The following is a 22480-nucleotide window of genomic DNA, read 5'->3' on the forward strand; positions in this document are numbered from 1 at the left end:
GAAGTGGTGGAGTCCCCATCCCTGGAGGTATTTAAAAGACGAGTAGATGAGGCGCTTAGGGACATGGTTTAGTGGGCATGGTGGTGTTGGGTCGACGGTTGGACTCGATGATCTTAGAGGTCTTTTCCAACCTTAATGATTCTATGATTCTAATCATTCTGGACTACCTTTACAGAGAGAAACTTTCAGAATACAACTTGTCTCATCTCATCCTGAAGCAGATATAACTGACGTAACTCATAAGAAACTCACCTTGAAAGTGCCTGTAAAGGGAGGCTGAAGTAACTAATTCAGATATAGACTTTTACCTTGTAGTTATACAAAGTTGCATCAGAATCTGTCTGGAACAGTTAAATAGAGATAACTGATCACAGGTTTGGATGAGATATCTCTGAAGACATTCCCAATTCTATTTTCAGTGATGCTGTGCTATCATATAGTGCTGACTTGCTCTAGTCAAGATTTCCGTAGTCTAACCACTGGAGAATACTGTTTTCCATTTAGCTCTAAAAAGCTTTCTTACGACTCTTCTGAAGTGTATAAAAGGACCAGAATAATGACTTTCACAAATGCTCTATTTTGTTGGATAGCAAGAAATAATGGATCACTGTTATAAATATACCCACAGAGTAAGTTAGATTTTAGCTTCTGTCTCATTTTATCTCCTTTATATTTTCAGTCACACTTTTAAATAAAAGAATATGTTTGAGGTATAAATCTGACCGTTATTAGCTGTAATGTTTAGTTTGCTTCACTGTCCGTGGCTACATCTGTTTTCAAGCACAGGAACTATTGGGTTCTTTGCAAAAAGAAAATACCTCCTTGATTTAGCACAATGGTCCTGACAATATAGCAGTCTTTACTCCTATAGAGAATAACACCCTATCTTTCCTCCCCAAAGCCTCCCTCAAGCAAATTCAATGTAAGAGATGGAAGGGTATTAACTTTGATTCACTGAGGAATATTGCTATAGTAATTGCAAGCAGAACGTTGATGGAATGCAAATAACCTTTCAAAAGATTCATCACAGAGTTTCCATCAGTTCTTTTCGAGGCAGGAGCAGTAATAGTGAGTATTAAGCAAAGAAATTTGAAACTGGGCCTGGAACATTTTAAAGAAAGAACCAAAGCAACTGCATATCTAACACACGAATATGTAAGTTTAGCCAGCTTTCCTTCCCTGAGTCTCTTTTTTTCCCCAGTTTTTTTCTTTGTAATCTTGTAGTCTATTCTAGCCAAATTGGACTCTTACAATGGTCTATTATTATGGTAGCTGAACACTTCCATGGAACCATTCAAACCATATGGGAAATTATGTACTAAAAGGAGCGTTTCAAAGAGGTTAGGCCTGAAAATAAAAATGAAACTAAGGAAGAGGGAGGGGAAAGGGTTCTCAACAGCAGGATGAATTTGCAAACCAGCCTTCTAGACACCCTTCATTGAGTTATCTGTCTTTTTCCTATTTGATATCAGAAGCGTGTTGTCTTTATAGTATTTATAAGCAGGGAATTGCTAACAGTAATACAAAAAAGAAGTACAAATCTTCAAGTCACTGCCATCTCTGGGTTTTTGAATGCATCCTGTCTTCTCTCTGCTCAAAAATTCTTTGGGGCTGGTCTTGAACAGGCCTGAGTATTTTTACTGCTTAGTGAGGCCAATTACAACAATAGAAACCCAGCAGTCACTTAATTACAGAATCGTTTTCTGAGCAAGCTGTCATTAGTTATTGTCAGTTGTCATTCTACATCAGCCATTTCAAACAAGCTCGAAAAAGACACTGCAGCATCGGAAGTATGTGAAAAGCTGCAAAAAAGAGGATGTGATGGAACTTTCACACTTCCAAGGCTTTCAAAGCCAAGAAAAATTCTCTGACATGCAACCTAAATCCCGAGTCCTGACTACAGTTAAGGAGAACTAGGTGTCCAAATTACTTAGCTGATTTAGAAAAACTCAGCAGAAACTCTGTCTGAATCTTGACTTGGTAGAGGGAGCTTATTCAAACTCTAATGCACTTACTTCCAGTATTTAGTGTTTGTGTGAGATCTTTTGGCCATTTTATTTAGACAATAATTCTGTCCAGGGAATTAAATTCTAGAAACCTTGCATGGTTCAGAGAGCACAGAATGAACTCAGCAGCACAATATTCATAATATACTTACTCATAAAACGTTGTCCAACCATTTTCATTGCTTTTAGTGGCAAGGAGACCAGAGTTGCCGTGGTACGTCATCATGGCCACTTCATGTCCCTGTGTTGTTACACTCTTGAGTGCGCTGTTGGTGCCAATTGTCACCCAGTAGACTTGGCCATCAGGCACTACCAGCCAGAGGGGCATCCCCGTGGAATCTCTTCGGATATTCACTAAGTTGCCATTATTGTCAGTGATCAGGGTTATATCTCCATCTCCGGAATAAGTAAAATTGTAAAGGTAATCTCCAGTGGTAAGGCTCTGAGTATAAAGGTGCTTACCACTGGTGTCAAACAAGTAGAGTTCCTGGTCAATGGGTGAGGATAACTCATATAGATTTTGCATGTTGAGGAATGGTTTGTTTTTCCGAATAAAGCGGATTCGGATATTTCCAAGATCAGCGACATACAGCTCCCCATCTGCACACACCGCAAGGGAGGATGGTGCATTGAGTTTGGCATCCTTGGCATAGCCATCGTCCCCCGAGAAGCAGTCACAGTTAGCATCGTTCTTGCAGTCACAGCTGCTTGGCGCTCCAGCAACGAGAGAAATCTCTCCATTGGTGGTGACCTGCCTGATGCGGTTGATCTTCTTCTCATCGGTCTCAGCAATATACAGGACCCCATTATGTGAGACGGCCAGGGCGGTAGCAGACTCCAGGGTAGCGTGGATTGCCACCTTGCTAAGGAGAAAGTGGTCCATGCCCGGCACCTGGCAATGCATGGGCCTCCCTGCCACGATGCGCACTTGGTGGTTCTCAGATATCTGTAACACAACGTTATTGTCGAGCACATACAGCGAATTATCCATCGGATTGACTGCCAGATCCGTGGGCCATTCTAGACGAACCTTAATGGTAAAAAAGCACAAGGAAATTATTATAGCAAGACCTTTTTTCACTGCATGATTGCTATAAATCAATCACAATGAGGGTGTTTCAACATGGATTAAAGGGAGAAAGGGTAAAAGAAACAAAACTAATTATTACTGCTTGGTATGGTGGCCATAGAGGACACAGCCCTGGTGTGAGTGAGGGGGCTTAGCGCTTGCTCTGCACCATGGCCTCCCTCTGCTTCTCCACCCCATCATGAAGTGTCAGAGACCATGGGAAGAGGCATCAGTGTCCAGGGAACACAGGAGTAAACAAGAAGACTCAAAGATTCAAGTGGGATTTCCCCTCTCCAAACCATCCTATGCTCTTTGAATTGGTGGAACCTGGACCTGATAGCAGAGACCTGGGATTGGGAATTTTGTGGTGTGAAGTGCTATGAAATCAGTCAAACAAAACAATGATCCTTTTACTAAAGGCTTTTCCAGACAAGTAGCCCAGCTCCTCTGGGCAAATGACAAAGAGGGATAGACACAAAACTGGCAGCTGTGTCAGCAAGTGTGTGTGTCCAAGTTATAACCACCTATTTTCTGCTTGACACTGCAAAAATGCAAAATAGCAATTGATAAGAAATTCAGATAATTCAATTAGTAGAATAAAATACTTACATCTTCACAGTGGTTTTCACATTTTTTTGAGCATAATGGAGGAATGAGTTCAAATAAGAGTGACACATCACAGTTCTACACTGATAATCCATATACTCATACGGATTATAAAAAAGATGGCGGCAGACTTTTTAGCAGGGCCTGTTGTGACAGGACAAGGAGGAATGGCTTTAAACTAAAGGGGGGTAGATTTAGACTAGATCTAAGGAAGAAATTTTGTACGCTGAGGGTGGTGAAGCACTGGCCCAGGTTGCCCAGAGAGGTGGTGGATGCCCCATCCCTGGAAACATCCCAGGTCAGGTTGGACGGGGCTCTCAGCAACCTGATCTAGTTGAAGATGTCCCTGCCCACGGCAGGGGGGTTGGACCAGATGACTTTTAGAGGTCCCTTCCAACCCAAACTATTCTATGAGTCTATGATTCTATGATTCTATACACAAATAAACTGAAAAAAGTGACTGGTAACACCACAAGTGAGTGAACACTAGAAGGTCTCCATTTCTAGCTTTACTGCTGCAAGACACTGTCTTTTCAAATGAGTCTACTCTTTTAGTTGCCAAACCTAAGAAACCTCTACCAACAGAATTCAGGGTCATTTATATTTTTACAAAGGACTGTAAAATAAGCATTTAAAAAATTATTTTATTTTACTTCAGGTTTATATAAAAAAAAGTTAATGTTGTGCTGATGGGAACCAACCAATGCTTAAATGTTTTCCTAATGGTGCATCTCCCCCATAGTAGAGGTGTGAAGGGTGATTGGAAACGAACAACTGTGAAGAATGGTCCTGGTCTCCTTCAGCCAGGCTTTAAAATAGATTTTCAACTAGTTAGAAAGAATAGCTATTCTGGTTGTATACACCCTTTCAGTCAGCCAGGCAACTCTAAGTTAGAGCAGACGGACTTGAGATCTCACAGTTAACTGAGAAACTGGCCACTTTGTGCCATCTTCCCTGCTCCTCTGTGTTTTTTTCTCTGTACCCAACAGCGTGATGTGCTGCGACCAAGAGCTCTGGGATCTGGGCACACTCAGGGCTGTGCAATTCCAGGATCTCCCTGTTTCTTGGCTGCAAACCTTCCTCTCCCACCGTCCATCTCAGTTGCTGCTGCTTCTCATTTGTCTGAGGTGACTAAGTTTGGGGGGTGTATAAGGTGGCAACCTTACTGGAAGGAAGAGGAGTAGATACCAGCAGGCTCAAATCCAGCAAACCATCTTTCACTGTGGTTTTGTTTAAAACCAAGAACAAGAAGACACCAAGTAAGATCTAGAGCAACGCAAGAGAGTGCTATTTTTAAAGCCTGTAGTTGAACATCTCTACCACAGCCATGCTTTACTTTTGATGCTTCTATTCATGTTTAAATCCCTTTTCAACTTCATTTTTTTTAAAGAACATCAGAAGCAAGGTATTTAGTTCATTGTGCCTTCTAATGGCTGGGTTTGTGAAGCTTATTTTCATGGCTAAGCAGTGTGCTGAGCTCTGCCTAGTCTGATTCTCTGTTTGCAAAATCTCCTTCCTTTTCTCAGTTCCTGCCCTATTTTAACCCTTCCTGTAGTAAAACATTATAGCCTGTGGTTTTCTCTTTAATAATGCATGCCTCCATCCCTTCCAGTGGTCTTTAAGCTCCGCAGCCTTGAGTTAGCATCAAGAGCAGAGTTTATTCTGAACTGACAAGGGAATTTTCAATTTCTTAAAAACCATTCCTTGTCAACATTGGCAGCTAAATATTTCATGTCCCCATGTCCCAGGGAGCCTCAGGGACCTGACAGAAAGGACCCTTCTAGCCACCGTAAATGATGAAAAGCTACTTCCCAAGCTGGGTTTTGTTTGCCTGGTTTGGGTTGCTTGGGTTTTTTTTAAATTAAACTTTGGTGCGTCTGTCCAGAACAGTACCGGTTAATCTGCCCATCACAGTACAGGTTAATCTAAAAATGGCTCCTGTCATTTTATGAAGGGAAGGAGTGAGTCTTCAGCTGACACAATTTAGGTCATCTCAGAAGTGTTTAAATATGACACTGGTATACATACAAACCACGTAACCTGCAAGAAAATGATTTTAAAGCCTGAATCCACAACGGTCTTGTAGTAACTGCCCCTGAAATTCAGATAAAGAAAAAACTAAGCCTGTAAGATGAGAAACATGCTACAAGATTGCCTTTAACCAGCAAAATTTGCTTCTATAGAAGGCATGAGAGCTTTTAAACTCGTAATTTCAGCTTGTTCATAAATTGAGGACAGTGGGAACCAGTTGCAAAGAAGCAAGAATAATCTTTTCAAATTAGAGAGAAAACCAGGAAGAACAGATTCCATATGGGAGCACAGAAATTATCTAGGTAGTTACAAAAAGGAAACCCCATTGACATCTATTGTGGCTGAATAACAGTACTTAGCCCTCCAGCTATGATCTGTATTTTCATAGGAGAGGGCAACATTCCTGTAGCTAGGCAAACAACAAGTGGCACAAAGGTTTCAAAGGACACTATCTCTAAACTGGAACAATTTGACAGGTTGGCCAGTGCCCCACAAAATCAAGTGCTGGGTTGCAACAGATTTCTCTTCTGCGCCATCCAGAAGTAAAGCAATCATCAAACTGAGATTTCCTTTTCTCTTTTTTTTTTTTCCTCCACCTTTAAGCAGCAGGACTTAAAAGCCCAGCATGATGGTAGCTGCAACCAATTTGCAATCTGATGCAATTCAAGATTCTTGTTTTCCTGCTGTTGCTAATTTTGGCACCACAGCCTCCAATCAGTATTTCCTAGATGTTAATTTAATTCAGGTCTAAAATTGTGCTGGGCCAAATTAGGATGGGGGGAAGCAAAGAAAAAAACCCATGGTTAGCTAAGTTGTTATAACAGAGCACGGCATATAGCCCTACTAAAATGAGTATGGCTGCCTGGCCTTTTTAGTTTAAAGCAACTAGTTTCTTGAGAAGTGAGCCTCATGAAACCTGCCTTCCCAGGAATCTGTGTCTCTCAGCTGATCGGGAGCTCTGAAAGAAGTCTCTTCTGTGGCTGGGACATCTTTAAAATCTCTCTCCCCAGAGATCTCTGAGTTAGGTCAGTTTAGGTCTTTCCTTCAGCCTTTATAGGATCTTTCTTTTTGACCCAGTCATTTTCATACCACAAAATATGTAGAGATGTAATTCTCCTTGAGCCTTTACCTCTTTGTCAAACCTGGGGAGGCACACAGACGTGCAGACAGAGTGAAGGCATAGGCTTCTATTCTGTAGAAACCCAACCAAAACATTGTCTTACCTGCGAAATGTCCATGACAGAGTCACAGCTGAGAGGCCGAGCAGATGTCAAATCATTGGAACCTAACACAGTTGAGATGATCCCATTCTGATCAATCCGCCTGATCATTGTACCATCCACAAAGTAAATCAGCCCAAACTTGTCCACGGTGATGCCTGGGGAGGGAAAAAGCAAGACAGTCAGAAAGGAACGGCAACCTGACAATTATGAGATGAATGGAAGACGATGTCTGGTTTGACGCTCATACAAGAGTAAGACTGCTGGTTTGGCTGGGAGCAATACATTTTATGGCATTTAAAAGAGATGAGATGAGAGCTGGACATGTGGGAGTCCTGGTTATCAGGAGCTTTGAACCGGCACCATTCCACCGAAGGCACTTCCAATGGGCACATGATGCAATTTAGAAATCCCTGCTTGCTTCTAGAAAAGGGCATGGCATTCAGTGAACCGCTGAAAGGAAAAGGTTTTGTGATAACTATGTGTCTTGCATGTTCAGAAACATGGTGTTATTGCTCATGGTATGAATATTAAGCCATGCACATGAAAACGTTACACTGGTGAACCTTTCAGAAATGGCGATAGAAAAGCTGTGAAAGATCCACCAGGTCAGTCAAATTCCAGACGGATAAATGTGGAAGAGTTTTTCCTAGGATAATCCTACTAATCCATATTATTTCACCTGTTTCTGAACACTGTTTCATTGTCCAAACCTCCTTTGTAGACATATTCCCGTCAGTGGATTTGAGGCCTGCTGCCAACAGTTACAGACTGCGGATTCTCATTTCCTCACCTGCAGATATGTGTCATTTCACTTCCCCCTAAGCATAATTTCTGAAGTATTTGTTATGTTAGCACAACCTCCTTTAATCCTCTTTATCCCAGGCTAGCTATACTCTGCATCTTCCATCAGAGGATTTCATGGAGCTTTACACTTACTAATTAGACCTCATAGCAGTCTGTGAGTGTGATCACCTTAATTTTACATATTGGGAAAATAACAGACAAAGCAATTTTCACAAGGTCACAGAGAAAGTCCATGACTAAGGCAGGAATAAGAAGTTAAGGGCCCCATTCACCTCTCTTTTATGCTAGTATAAATTAAAAATAGCTCCACAGATACTAACAGAGTCATCCATCTCATCTACCCTATGGTGGCAGAATGCTGCTCAGCATAATATTTGAGTGTCTTCAAGACACTCAAAGAATGTAAAGGAACAGTAAAAGAATGCAGAAGCCTGTAACACCCTCTTCTATGCAAGTGAAAATTCTGCTTGGAATATATGAATATATGAATATTAGGATCTTCCTGTTTGGTTTCTTTCACTAGCAGGGTAGCAATCACTTGGTAAAAAACAGACATCTGCATTGTGCATCCAAGCAACTATCTGGAGCTTTTCCAATCAGTGGGGAGAAATACCTACTTCCAGGGTGCAATTCATATCACCCTAAAGCAGGCATCCTTAAGAGATTATATGAAACCTTCTAGAAACACCTTTTCCTCCCCATTGACTATAAAAGGAGACTACAGCAAATATCTCCAAAGGAAACATTTATACTGTAGACAGATAAAGTTGGTGAGATGAATCCTCACTATAATTTTTTTTGGCTGTCATCATGGTGACAGAAATGATGGAAAATCTGTTTCAGATAGAAAGCTTTGAGAATGTTTCTGAGAAGTGATCAGACCTTGTGTTTCTCCAAAACGCTGTTTTGCAGCCAGATCCCCTTGTTTGAAACATTTACCCTCAGTCTTCATCCACTGTGAGCTATGCTGTGAAGTACAGATGCAGCAGTTCACGGATCAAAAATTTTAGACTTTCATGTAGCAGGGACTAATCCCCTGATTGCTTTGGCAATTAAAATCATGGCCTTCAGCCAGCACTGTAACTATTGCATGGGCTGGAAGCCACAGAGGTGGATGATACGTGGAAAAACATATCATATTTGGTCATACAGAAATCCACAGAAGATAATCTAGCCTGGAAGTAATGGCAAGAAAACCTCAGGGCTAAGTCATTGTTTGAGAGAAAGAACAAACTTCTCCGTTGAGCTGAGGTAAAGGAAGGGATTCAGACAGAGTTGCAACCTGTTGATTCAAAGTCAATTAGGAGTCAGGGAACTGATGTTTCAGATCACTGAGTTGAATGGGAGCTGTGTATTTTTGCTAGGAGGTAAAAACCAGCATTTTCCTTAGTTCTTCACAGCATCACCCTGTCTGAAGGGCATCATTTTGACCTGGATTGGATATTTGACCATCAGAGCAGTGAGGTTTCAGAATAGCAGAAACATATTCAGAACTCTAGGGCAGTGAGGAAAAAAATTACTTGCTGCTGCTTTTAAGATGAAGTTCATTAATTTTGGAGGGGATTATATGGCAGGATTGCTGAGATAATGGATGACAGGACTAAATGACCTAAAAGATTGCTTCTAGTCCTACATTCCAATACCTGTGTTTAATTCATGCCAAGATAGGACTGATCTTTGCAGGACCACGAAACAAGAACCGCAAAGAGGAGCGGCAGGTACCTGTTGCACATCTGAATGCTTTGGGAGAAGCCACAGCAGTGGTGGCCATTTATTCTCGCTATACAATATAAACACATCAGTTGTATCTTAGAACTTTGTCAAAAGCTGCAGAGGGATCTGGCGGTATAAGCATCAGTATCTCACTGGCATCCATGGCTTTTTGGAAGTTGTCTTCACCTGCCATGAGATCTGTCAGCATTGTGCCCCACTTGGCACCCTGTTCAATGAGTCATCCAGGATATTGGCACATGTCACCTGTCACTGGCGTCTGCTGTTGAAGGTTACTGCTCCTCTAATTATTTTGCCCGCTGAATGGCAAGTTCTTTAATGTTTGTTGGTGTTTGCTTGACAACCAGGAATACAACTGAGCTCTTTAAGCAATATGGTAGACGTGCCTTTTCAGAAGAGGCATAATAGAAGGTTTAGGTGATCTTAATTGGCTTTTGTCAAACACAAAGAGGCTCTTATCCATTCCTCGGTTCACAACGAGTATTTTTCAGGGTGCCTGTCCATCAGTCTGTGTGACAGGCCAAAAGCCAGTGAAGGGTGGCAGGCTGGATAATGTGATTTTAAATGAGGCAGAATTTTCTCTCTTAGCTAGTTCCATATGTATTGGATTGGACTTATCAGAAATGTGTGCTGACAGTTGCTCACCGTGTTCAATGCTGAGGTCTGATGGCTGGTCTGATTAATCAGTTACAGTAATAATAACCTGTACGTACTTTGGCTCTCAAGCCAGCTCTGATCAGTTGATAGAGCACAACTTTATTTTGCGTTCCAGCTTAGACAAAGAGCTTGCACACCCGAGTAAGTTAAAGTGGGATAGCAAAGTTACCACTTATCATGCTGTTCCAGGGCAATGCCATGTGCATGTGTTCTTATCACAGAGCACTTCTCCTCTTATCCCTCTTTCACGGAGACTAAGCAATCTCAATTGCCTTGCATTTCCTAGGATGTTCTGCAGGGTAACAGAGTTTTCAGTCTGTCAGAGCCCTAAATTCCCATTTGCACATGCCAAAGCCCTAAATTCCCATTTGCACATGCCCCTCACACAGCAACTGCTCCAATCCCTTCCTGACTTTAGCTGATTGTCTTGGAATCAAATCTAATTACGGAGAGGAGCCCTGCTCTCCCACAGACAAATGTCTTTGGATGGATGACTTCTCCGGAGGGGGAAAGAAGCATCTCATAGTTTCTTTGCAGCAGATTGTAGAGGTTAGATTGGACCTTTCTGTGTTTCCTTTCTGAAAATGGCACAGTTCCAGTGCTGGGAGCTGGCTCCTGCAAATGGGCACAGTAATGGGTAATTCACATGTTACGCATGTAAAGCCAAAGGCCTTGGCTTGCTTTGGCAGAAGGCTCCTCTCATGTTTCCATAGGAACATAAGGGAATTAAAGATTTTCGGCATACAGCTCGAAGTTCAATCTCACAGTTACTGAGAGAAAACATCTGCTGCCACTACCCAGGTAGCATTGCAGATCCAAACTTTAAGCTCTGAGATAGGAAATACATACGTTATGAAATCATGCTGGCTCCTCTTGGATAGCTGGAGATCCCATAGGAAACAAGGGCTTGTAGCACCACGTGCATCACACCAGTGAGTTGTGCTGATAGAAAGTTGTGACGCGATGACATTTGCTTGAAATGTCAGGACCTTGTAGTGTGAGGAGGTGACAGCACAACGTCACGCTGCAAATAGCTACTGAGACACGGTGGGTTTGTTCTAGAAGACAAACTGCTAAAAGTGATTGCATTGCACATATAGCTCTACTTAGGAAAAAAAAGGGGGAAAAAACCCTTTTAAGTAAAAAAATAGGTGCTAAAGGAATCCAAATTTGGAGCTTTCTTGTCTGGCTGGATGCTGAATGACTGAGTGATAAAATGGCAGATGAAAATCAATGTCAATAAGTACAGAGGAATTCACAGGGGAAGGAGTAAGCCTAACTACTCATATGCAATGACAAGCTGTAAAATAGCTCACAGGAAAAAGATTTCAGAATTCCTGTGAAAAGTTTTCTGCAAATATCAGCTTTGTACTCTGCAGTGGTCAAGGAGGGAGCTAGAAGACAGGAATGCATCAGGAAAGGCACAGAGAGAACAGAAAATGCTGTTCTGGCCTCAAAAAGACGACGTTTTTTCATGCTGTGGCTAAACAAATTGTGGAAATTATTAGCACAGGATGTCTGGAAGGACAAAACTAGGTGTTCAAGGAGGTTTCTAGACCAACTGATGGTGGCATCTAAGCACAGGTCCAGGTGCAACCTCTTCAGAAAGTCCCCTAAATGTCGATGACCAGAATCTGGAGTGTTAGCAGGGAAAGGCCACTCTGTCATTGCCTCTTTCCCTGCGTGTCTTTTCTGGCCACAGTAAGAGACAAGATATTTTGTTCTGTCAGCCTCTGGTCTTCCTTGAAATGGCCCTTACATTATTATTTGACAACAAAAATGTTAACAGATTGTGGAGGGTTGAGTTTCTTCTTTTAGTTCTGTTGAACTCATGAACACTTATTGAACAACTGAGATTTTGTTTACACATTCAGCAGGACACAGTGAAGGAAGCAATCTGTCCCCAAATTAATTACTTCATTTTGCATTGTTTTTGTGGTGCGAAATGAATGAGATGCCCGCTCCCCCCCCATGTCCCTTCTGAAACCTTCCTCCTATTGTGTCAGACTTGTCACTGCAATCTCTCTTAATTGCAGGCTCCTTGGTAATTTCTCTGCCACAACATTTTCCCGAGGAGAACCACTGGTGAGTACTCAGATGAAAACACATGCTCTGACAAGCTGGAGTTTTAATTTTTCTTTAGCCTGCTTGTAGAAGAGGATCATTATTAGCAGAGGATAGTTAGAAAGTGGTAACACTTTAATTTGCAAGGATATATTGAAATTCATTAGCATCCGAAAGCTTTGCTGTGCTCTGTGGCAAATGAATTGGAAGTATCAGACTGGCTCCTAATAGCTATGATAAATACCCTGACCAAACAACTGCCACCACTATTGCATCTGTTGATCTCCCTGTCCTGTATTTGTATAGCTTACCTTTATCAGAGAAGCCAGAGACAGGGGAAGGGTGAAATTCCTGGGGTAGGTTTTATCCCTCCTAACGTCTTGTCTAAACTGATCATCTAAAAGGAGTTCTCTCTCCTTCAATGGAGAGAGACAAGAACCTCTGTCCAGAAGGTACTTCAGAGAAATGTATTGATAGGACAAGGGATAACGGTTTTGAACTGAAAGAGGGTAGCTTTAGATTGAATATAAGGAAGAATTTTTTTGTGACAAGGGTGGTGAGAACTGGAACAGGTTGCCCAGAGAAGCTGTGGATGTCCCATTATTGGAAGTGTTCAAGATCAGGTTAGATGGGGCTTTGAGCAACCCGATCTAGTGAAAGATGTCCCTGCCCACGGCAGGGAGGTTGGACTAGATGATCTTTGAAGGTCCCTTCCAACCCAAACCATCCTGTGATTCTATGGTTCTACGAAATTATCCACTCTGAACTCATGGGAGATGAGGTGGGAACTGGAAGAAGTGATCAAAACTGTGGGGAAAAACCTGCTGCTCAGAAAGTGGAGAACCACTGTGAACGGTGTTAGCTGGGGCGGGGACCTCACCCTTCAGGCTATCGTCTCCAGGAGATCGGCACTCCCAGAACGTGGTTCATCCTACCTTGGACACGTGGACTGGCATAGAATGACCCACCTTCAGGGTACCAGTTTCTTTCCACTGAGAAGAGAGCCAAAAAATCTACTTAGACCAGATGCTTGACTGGTCCAAGAGGCTAAAGGTAGATGCAAAAGTATATGTTGACTCCTCACGACCGATTCTCCAGTCTTTATGAATTGCTGTTTTTCATCTGGCAGGAGCGTATTCCCTCAGTATTTTCCAGCAAGCTGCAAGTATCAGCTAATTAAAACATCACGAAAGTGGAGGCAAGACTTTGTTTCCTTACAATTTTTGAACAAGTGCAAAGATGTCCTTAAAATACACAAATCCTACTTTGCATGAAGTAATAATCTTCAGTCAAAAAAATAGCTTTAGCCTTAAAAAGTAGAGTCCCATGAAGAGTGGTGATTCTTGAAGAACTGAACTTTCCAAGTCCTTCCCTGGCCAGCTGATATCTCTATAGCTACAGAATCGTTTTCTAATTTCCTCTGACCGTTCACTTATAAGTGTTTATTCCCCTGCCAAGACAGGGAAGCAGAGGGTAACCTGAGGACTACTGGTTACTCGTACAATAAATAATTTTTATTTTGAACAATTATGAAATACAATCACATGAAGAAAGAGCATTTGCTGGACCTTTCTGCTAGGGTGAACCACCGTGAAGGTATAAACAATGCCGACATTACATTGTCAGTGTGAGTTTTCACTGTTAATCATTTATTGAGGTGAACGCTAAGTGAGTCACACCTGCCAAAGCTATTGTCTCAGCAGACTTCGCAAACTCAGGCTAGAACCAGATCAGGGAACACTGTTTATGAACTTTCCATTGGCAGTGTGGGCTTTCTGGATTATTATTTTCTTGTTGCCATTTTGCTTCGTGTCATTTCCTCTTTCACCCTCGATTTACTTCTATTTTGTGAAATTTCAGAGCTGTGAGGAATGAATGCATGCATTTTGCCGTTATATGATTGAGGTGGAAGAACGGCCTCCTGAGAGCTTGAATTGCCAACAAGAAGGATTTCAGTGCTGAAAGCTTTGAACTCCAGAGCCCTGTTTCCCATAGCAAAGCAGAAACATGTCATCTAAACCTTGCAACATCCACCCATATAGGGAAATGAATAATATTCCTCTTATCTTGTACAAGGGAGAATGGAAGTCCAACAGAAGTTGTGGGTTGGTTTTTTTTTTGCACTGTTTGAACATCAAAGTGGTGCAGAAAATTGGATTACAGATTTCTGGATTCCCTGATCTCATGACTCATCTGCTGTACTGTCTGAATCTCTCTGCCCAAGTCACTTAATTTTCTTTTCATCAGCCCTCTCATTTCAGTGAGACAATTTCTACACTGCAACCTGACCACAGGTAGCTGTTCCCTTTCTATATCTGTGCCTCTGGCAATACTTTATCCCAATATAATGATCACCTCATGGGAGTCTGGAGTGCTTGGAAACCATGCTGGGCCCTTTGAATATTACGAGGGTAGCAGTTTGGCTTTCAGTGCTTTTTGGCAAAAAAAAGGTCTCCCAAGGTATATTTTTCTGCATCCTGCCAGGAAACAACTAGCTGACATGTAACAAGAAAAAAAATCACAACTAGAGCTGACACAAAAGGTCACTAAATCAGATTGGGTTTCTTGGATTCAGTAACAATAATGTCATCTCTATGTCAAGAAAAATAACTTCTTGAGAAGTCTAGCCAAGAAGAGAAACAACAGCTCAGCTGTCTTCATCTTGCCTGCTCTTTGTGAAATAACTTGTTCAAGGATCCCTAGGTTTTGCTGAGAGGCCGCTTTACAAAGAGGTTGGGATAGGCTTGGAAACTGCTGTGGTGAGGAAGGAGGGAGCTACCACTCCCAGATGCAAGGAAAAAGGAAACCTGCAGCACCTTGATGCCGAAGCCAAGAACCTATAAATAACTCCTTGCAATCCTAACAGCTGGGCAAGAAGACACACAACAGGCAAAAATGCCACATTTCTAAAAGCATTCCTGCATGGGGGTCCTTCTCTCCCCTCTGCACAAACACTGCAGAAGATGTGTACACCAACACTATCTTCCACCTCATCTCTACACCCTCCGTGTGTTTTTTTCCGAGGAGCTGTGGACAGCTGCAGGGAGCGACATCCTCCATATGCAGAGCTTGTTACCTTGAGACTGCCAGACTGAAGTCTTGGCTACACACAGGACTGCATATGTTTGGCTAAAGCTGTTTTGAACAATTTAGTTCACAGTCATGAAGGCTGGGTGATGCTTTTATTCTGATTTGACTGTGCTTTTATCACATTTAAGTAAGCTAATCAGGAGCCAGGTGAAGTCGCGCTGAATTAGACCATTCCTGTATCGAAATTAGTATCCACCCCCCTAAGCTGGATGCCATGATATATAATGTCAATGCATAAACCTCAATTTACGTATCTCTGAGCTGTATGATGGTTTTGTTGCTATTTTATATATATGCTTATAGAGCTTTTCATGTTTTTAATGCCAAGAAAGCCTCACTGAACTGAATGTAAGTGAATCCACTCCAGACTGGGAAGGATCAAACACTGTTATTTGGTAGGGAGGAATAGTGGCTAAGTGAGTATAAAATTGATGGGTGGATTTATTCTATTGCCCTTTGGACACGTGCCCATCACTACACCCCTCTGGTCTGGCACTCCTCCCAGCCACCTCAATAAGAAGAACAAGGACTGGCTGAGGGTGAGACATACCCACTTATTTCCAGAGGCAAGCCCTTAGGATGTATTTGTGGGTTGATTTGGGAAGACCTGCAAAATCCAAGGGCATTTTCTGAATTGGAGAGGAGAGCAGTCTCCAGCATGACTAAACAAGCCCCTTTCAAAAAGACCCCTTTAAAAAAGCCTGAGGAGAAGAAGCAGTCTCACCCCTGGGATTTGTAAGGGTAGCATCAGTGCCTTTGCCTCCATCTCCGCAGCGGGTATCATCGAATGGGAGGCACTGATCCCCGGTTCCTGCCAAGACTTCTGAATTCTTCACAATGTCTTTCACTGACGTGGTTGACTTGATTTTATAGATACGTCGGCTGTTGGTGTCGGAGAGGTAGATGGAGCCGGTGATTGGATCTGTGGTCAAGTAATACTTATGAGCTGGGCTGTGGCTGAAAAACAAGGGTATGACATTATTTTTTGGATTATTTGTTTCCTTAAGTCAACAGGCAATGCAAACTCTTTAGAGAATAAAAATGCTCAGGGCAGACAGACTGGGAAAGTGAAGCAGTGCCGTATTTGACAATGGTACTACACGGTGTGTTACAGCACAGGATCCTGGGCTATATCTGCCACCAGTCACTGTCTGGGGTGCTCTCTGACATGGAGGGCAGCTACCAAAGGAAAGGGCTCACTGGCCCGAGCCAAAATCATGCCAGGAACTACTATAGGTTGAGTTCCAATGCCTGGGATTGCTTAATTTACTTAATATAGACAGTCCTGAAACTGGTGTTAGTGCAGCGCCAGAAAGTGAAAGGGAAGCGTAGTACACTAGGTGCAGAAAACAAAGCAAAAAAATAAAACCTGCCCTCCCAAGAGAAACCCCAGGACAAAAACCCAAATGCAGACCCCCAAGTATAAAGCACTTGAAGATGTACTTGTGAAGATCTGTGCATCAGGGCTCATCTGGTGCTCTTGCTGACTCCAGCAAAGACCCTAGAGTCCTATCCTGCCCTCGCGGAGATTAGGGGGAGTCCTGCCACTGGATTCAGCTGGACCCCAATGAAGAGAGAAACAAAATGGTCCTTGAAGTGCCACATTTTGCCCTAAGTAACACATGAACTAGGAGGAGGGCTGGGGAACCCGAATGTCAGTCCCCTGCTAAACCCTGTTCACTCATTGCTTCCTCAAAAACTAGAAAGGGTGGCTGAGAAAAACGGGTGAGCAGACAGAAGGATAATGTTTCTAGCTCCACGACTACAACACTAAGGGGTGAGCAGACAGAAGGATGTTTCTAGCTCCACGACTACAACACTAAATGAGCCCAAGACTGAAGAAATGAATAAGCTAGCATCCACTTTATGGAAAGCGTTCGATGGGACTGGCCAGAAAAACCAACCAGATGAGTTTAGACACAATTTTAAAAATTGTCTTTCAAGGAATCTATCTGTAGTTTAATATAGATATTAACTTATCTATAAGTTATATATAACTTATCTATAAACTTATTAACTTCTTTATTAAAATTAAGTGTTTATTACTAGTGTGTATTGAGCTGCATTTCTTCTAAGCCTGAAACCAACAGATAAAACTTGTAACACCTGCTGCCTGAACACAGGTCTCCTTCCTTCTAAGAAAGGCTAAGTAGTAATTAGAACAAGTAGGAAAAAGTCTCTACTTTTCTCCAGAACACCTTCAAGCTGTCCAAACTCATCAACTCCCAAGAATTCATAATAAACGCATAGGCCATAGTTCACAGTTTTGCACTTAATGGAATTGTGCCAGGAGAAGCTGGTTAGAAACCTGAGTGTCGATCACAGTTGACTCTATCCCTCATAATAAGAAATTTCCTCTCTCTTTCAACCTTTACGTTAGGAAAATTAACCCCTCTTCAGACACAGAAAAACTACTGAATTATTCTCTGCTTAAAAAAGCTGTAAGTTGGTTCTTCATTCAAATTACTTAATACTTTTTTGGGAAAAAAAAGCCTTTCTGATTTATTCCGGAATATCCCTTGTGATTTATCCTATTAAAGTCCGGACAGATTTCATCTCCACAAATGACACTGATTCTTGCTAAATAAAATGCTCTGACCTTCAAGACAGCTCCAGCCTGACAGTTCAGTCTCCATCTGTATTCCTTTCCAATGACAGAAGGCTGGTAGGGTATTATTTAAGTTACCTGCATGTCACTCACACTAAGCAAGTGACTTCAACCCTGGTGGAAGAAGTTCCTTGTGGGAATCCATCATCCATTTTGATCAGGGCCTTGTATTTTCCGCTGACTGTCTTAACAAAGCCCAGCTGAATGTCAGTCAGCTTTTGAGCTGTTCAGGATCTCTATTTTGCATGGGACGTGGACAAGAGGAGGACGTTTTTAATGGCACTTTGCAATTCTTTAGCATCTTCGCCTGGAAAGCACAGATAGCTTTCACTGAGTCTTAGAGCAGGCCGTTTGCAGATGGGCAAAGGCAAATTACTTCCCCAAAGACGAAGAAAAATGGTAGCAGAACTGGAGGTTCCCACTTCCCCTTCCAGCACTATCATTGTAATTCATTTTTGGATTTCATAGACTCGCTCTGGTGGATTTTATTATTGATTACAACCTTCTGTGGAAGAGAGAGATCTTAAACTATTTTCTAGTCCCAGCTCCTGTGGAAAATGGACACTGAAGCAAATGCTGGTTTCTTTTAACCACAGGTAAAAGCGAAACGTTCATCCAGCAGAAAAGCTGAATGGTACTTCCCACCTAAATTTACTGACTAAGTAAAAAACTGTCATATTAAGGTAATACTTTGAGTAGCTGCTGGTAACCCAAGTTTACTTCTACTAATGAGGTGCTGAATATAGATTCCTCAAAAAAGTAGGGATGAGTTCAAAGTTCACAATCATTGAAAAATTAGCTCTGACTGGTTAAACTTTTAATCCTCTGCATAGCTGGATGCCACAGAGGCACACACACCTTTACTACCAAATGTGCTTTGGAAGAGATAGAGCTAGAAAGTTATGTTGGTTAAACTACCCATGGGATGGTAATAATCTTAGGTCATTTAAAACTTGTTCTGGATTTCACCTGGTGAGCTGATAGCAAAACTCTCCTAAGACATACAATTACTTTTCTAAATGTAATGTCATTAATGGTATTGGCAGCCCCAATACAAACTGTATCTTTTCTGCTGCATGGCTCTGTGTGAGCAATAGGAAGTGCGGGTTCATTTTTATCGGCTAGACTTTTTATTTTTACGGGCATGGCTTATCATGGTCTCCTACACACCACTCCATGCATAGGGCTTTTGTGGGTGGAAGGCCCCCTGGGATGTCTTGGGCAATGGAGTATTTAACCTGGAATGCTTTGGAGCAAGGATGGTAAAACACAAACTGTTAAAAATGATCAAGCTTGAATTTACCCCCCTGGTCTCTGCCAACAGTTTTCACCACGGTATCGGGAAGGTGTCACGCTCTGCCCTTGCACGAATTGCATAGCGTTATACACTGGAGCTTTTGTTTAACACTTCGAGATCCTTCAGGATGAGAGATGCTAAATAAGCATACGTTAGTCATGTAAAAGCTCCCAAACTGCTTCCCTTCATCAGTGATAATGCATGAGCACTGGAGCCAGGAACACTGAGGCTTTGCTTTTTATTTAAAGCCACAATCAATAGGCAAATCCAAGTGGCAAATTGGACTGAACTGAACAACAACTGAAATAAATCTGCCTGGGGTGAAGCAGAGAAGATTTTTTTTTTTCCTTTCATCCTCTCTCATTGCTCAGTTAGATAACGGACCAAAACAAAAGACAGGACTTTTTACTATTCAGAAGACTTAATCAGTTACAGTATTTGTAGTCTCAGAATATTTAGCCCCCATATTGACACTGCCGCCACTAGAAAAGGGCTGTGGGTGAAGAGCTGATTTCCCATTCAGATAGTTACTTTTGCTATTAAGGTTTTTTAGAAGAAACCCTGAGCACTGCACTGATATTTTAAGTCCGTGAAGCAACAAACCAAAGTTGCAGGGATGGGGTGGGCTGGTACCTAACCAAGAACAGACACTTTAGTGGGTGTTACTGTGTGATGGTGTAGTCACTGGGAATGAGGACAGTTTCATAAGAAGTTCTGCAGGCCAAAGGGAAATGGAGGTGATATTGCTTCCTTGTTCGCTTGTGATACGGTGATGTGCTGGGAAAGCACAGGGAAATCTTCCAAGTCCACAGTGATACCAGGTGTTTGGGGTTGCATATAGGCTCTCCCACACATCTGCCTTGTCCCCTTCCTTTTTTCATTCTCATTATTTGGACAGGATAGTACCAGCACCATTTGGGGAGCTCTGCAGATACGTTTGGAGATTCAAACTCCATTTTAAAGTGCTTATGCTTTACAGGATTCCTTACACACAGGCATGAGGAAGGAAAGTGCTAAAAAGTTGGGCGAACAGGCAAAGAGGTAGCACTCCTCTGGATTTCTTCTGTTGTACTATAATGGATGCACAGGCTTTAAGCAAAAGTTGTTATTACTCCCTTGGGCCCAGAGCCCATGTTTTGGAGGAGCCTGAGGAAGGAACCTCCTGCTCCAGAGCGGGAAGCCAGTCTCTAAGGAATAAAGATGAGAAAAGGGAGATGGTCCCTGGTTTCAGCAGGTTACCTATAATGCGTCAGCACAGCAGACTGCACCTTTTCATTGGCTTCTGTTCAAAGCCAGGGGATTCATCTCACCGAGCTTTAGATGGTTACAAGGTGGATGTTTACATCTGAACTGGCTGCCTTAACTCCCTTTACAGGTAGTGGAGAGAAATAGCATCTTTTTGGGTATGATTTGTCTGACTTATTTTCAACATTTATCTTACAGGATGAACTGCATCTTAGTTTCCCAAATGCAAGAGCATCTACCATCTCCTCTAAAGGACAACTTCTGTTAATGGTAACAGTATGGCTCTGGCTCCCACTGTGACCAACAGACAGGAGCAGTCACAATACCAAAGTTAGTTACCCATAACAGCTGATCTGAATAAACCCCTGGGGCTTCTTTGGATCTGATGTCTCTGTTTAAGGACATGAAAATACCTCTGTAAAACTTTCTGTGCTAGCTGCCCTCTTCCCCTCTGAGACTTGCTGGCCTCATGCATTTGCTGGTGACTGAAGAACTACCGAATTCCTGAAGCCAAGCGTTTTTTGTTCGGCAGGGCTGTGTTTCCATGGCTCCATGCTAAGCACCCCGCAGCTCACAAACAGAGGATTTTATTATAGCTTGTGTGAGGTACTGGTCTTTTTTTTCCCTGGGTGACATTCAATAGATTAATACATAAGGAGGCCACACAGTGCAGTGAGTTGAATTTACACTTGGCCTTTTAGTGTTTTCAGTTTGTGTGCGATGCCCAAAGCTCTTCTAGTGTCACAGGCTGGATAATAAAACTTCATAGCAAAGCCATAAGCCAACCCAGGGAGTGCAAAGGACTTTTGATCCGATCCTAGGGCAGTTTTCTGAGATACCTCTCTTTGCCACTAATTGTAGATTTGTCTCTCTAAGGTATGAATGGAAACAAGAAAGGAAGAATATATTTAAGTGTGGCCACTTTTGGCATATTTACAAGACAGAAATGCCTCACTGCCCTCCATGTTCCTGCAGAGAAAAGATAATGATAATTAACTGTAAACTATTATTGCCATGCTTGGAAAAAGTCATTAGCTTCTATAGGCCCATCAAGCCAGGTCCATACACAGACATACTGGAGCAAGTTCCTATTAATCTATTACGGAATGACAGATGGGTGTAAACTTGGGAGGCATCACAATTTGGTGATGCTTTTTGGCTTAGCTAACATCCCCCATGCTGACACACGGCCATTTTGGTTGTTGCAGAATTAGACCTTGACTACCTACGCTGTGCTGTAGAGCCAAGCCTCTTAGTTGGTAGCTCCAGAACCTCTGGAGATCAAGCTCACCACAGGCTACGTAGTCAGGAGGAATCCTTTCCCCTGAAGTGAGGAAGCTTTTGCATATGGATTGCAGCTTTTCCAAACCACTAAGATTCAGTCCTGTGGATCTCACCCTTTGCAACTGTTGCCTGTCAACAGTGTCAAGCTTAGGACCTTCTGGAGCTCAAAGCACAGGAGCTTTAGCTAAGACTACACCCACTCATTTCCCTGTGGCTCAGGAATGAAGAGGCTTCCTAACAAGAAGTATTATGGCAAATGACACAGAACAGATGCTAACTCACACAGATGACTCCCTTAATGTAGTCACAGATGGGAATATTTGATCTAGAGCTCCTCAACTCCTTCTCCTCCCTCACTGGTCCCCCTTGGACTGCACTGAAGCTGGCATTTCTTGGCTTTCTTTCATTTCATTTCTTAGTTTTTAGGAATTGCCTAAAGGCTGAAGCCCTGCCAACTTTGTAAGGCTCTGGTGGCATCTGCAGCATTTGTGGCCAGTCCATATATCTTCACTTGGTTATTGCCTTCATACAGAAAAACTCTTCTTGTAACAGGTATCCAGCTGCTGCCCTTCATTGTCAAAGCAGGTGCACTTTAGTGGCTGTGTATTTCTAGGGCATTAAGGATACAACCTGGCTGTTCCAAAGAGAAATGAGTTTTTCTATTGCCTTCAAATGATGTGAAAGAGGAGCTGGGGGGCTGGAACTCAGCCTAATGAAGACAGTCAGTGCAGAGGTCTTGGGTACCAACCTCCCAGCCCTGCTAAT

The 22480-nt window shown here is 42.4% G+C and overlaps 1 protein-coding gene across 1 annotated transcript in view; it reads right to left on the minus strand.

The window, feature by feature from the left end:
• Window positions 1–22480, minus strand: part of TENM4 (teneurin transmembrane protein 4) — a 421264-nt gene that overhangs the window by 37947 nt on the left and 360837 nt on the right. Inside the window, exons 23-25 of the mRNA XM_009286142.2 lie at window positions 16006–16238; window positions 6936–7090; window positions 2159–3036 (exon numbers count right to left, since the gene is read on the minus strand). Coding sequence (XP_009284417.1) covers window positions 2159–3036; window positions 6936–7090; window positions 16006–16238 — 1266 coding nt within the window. The remainder of the gene's footprint in view (window positions 1–2158; window positions 3037–6935; window positions 7091–16005; window positions 16239–22480) is intronic.

This window comes from Aptenodytes forsteri, unplaced genomic scaffold (assembly GCF_000699145.1).
Source record: "Aptenodytes forsteri isolate BGI_AS27 unplaced genomic scaffold, ASM69914v1 Scaffold231, whole genome shotgun sequence".
In the NCBI taxonomy this organism is placed as follows: domain Eukaryota; kingdom Metazoa; phylum Chordata; class Aves; order Sphenisciformes; family Spheniscidae; genus Aptenodytes; species Aptenodytes forsteri.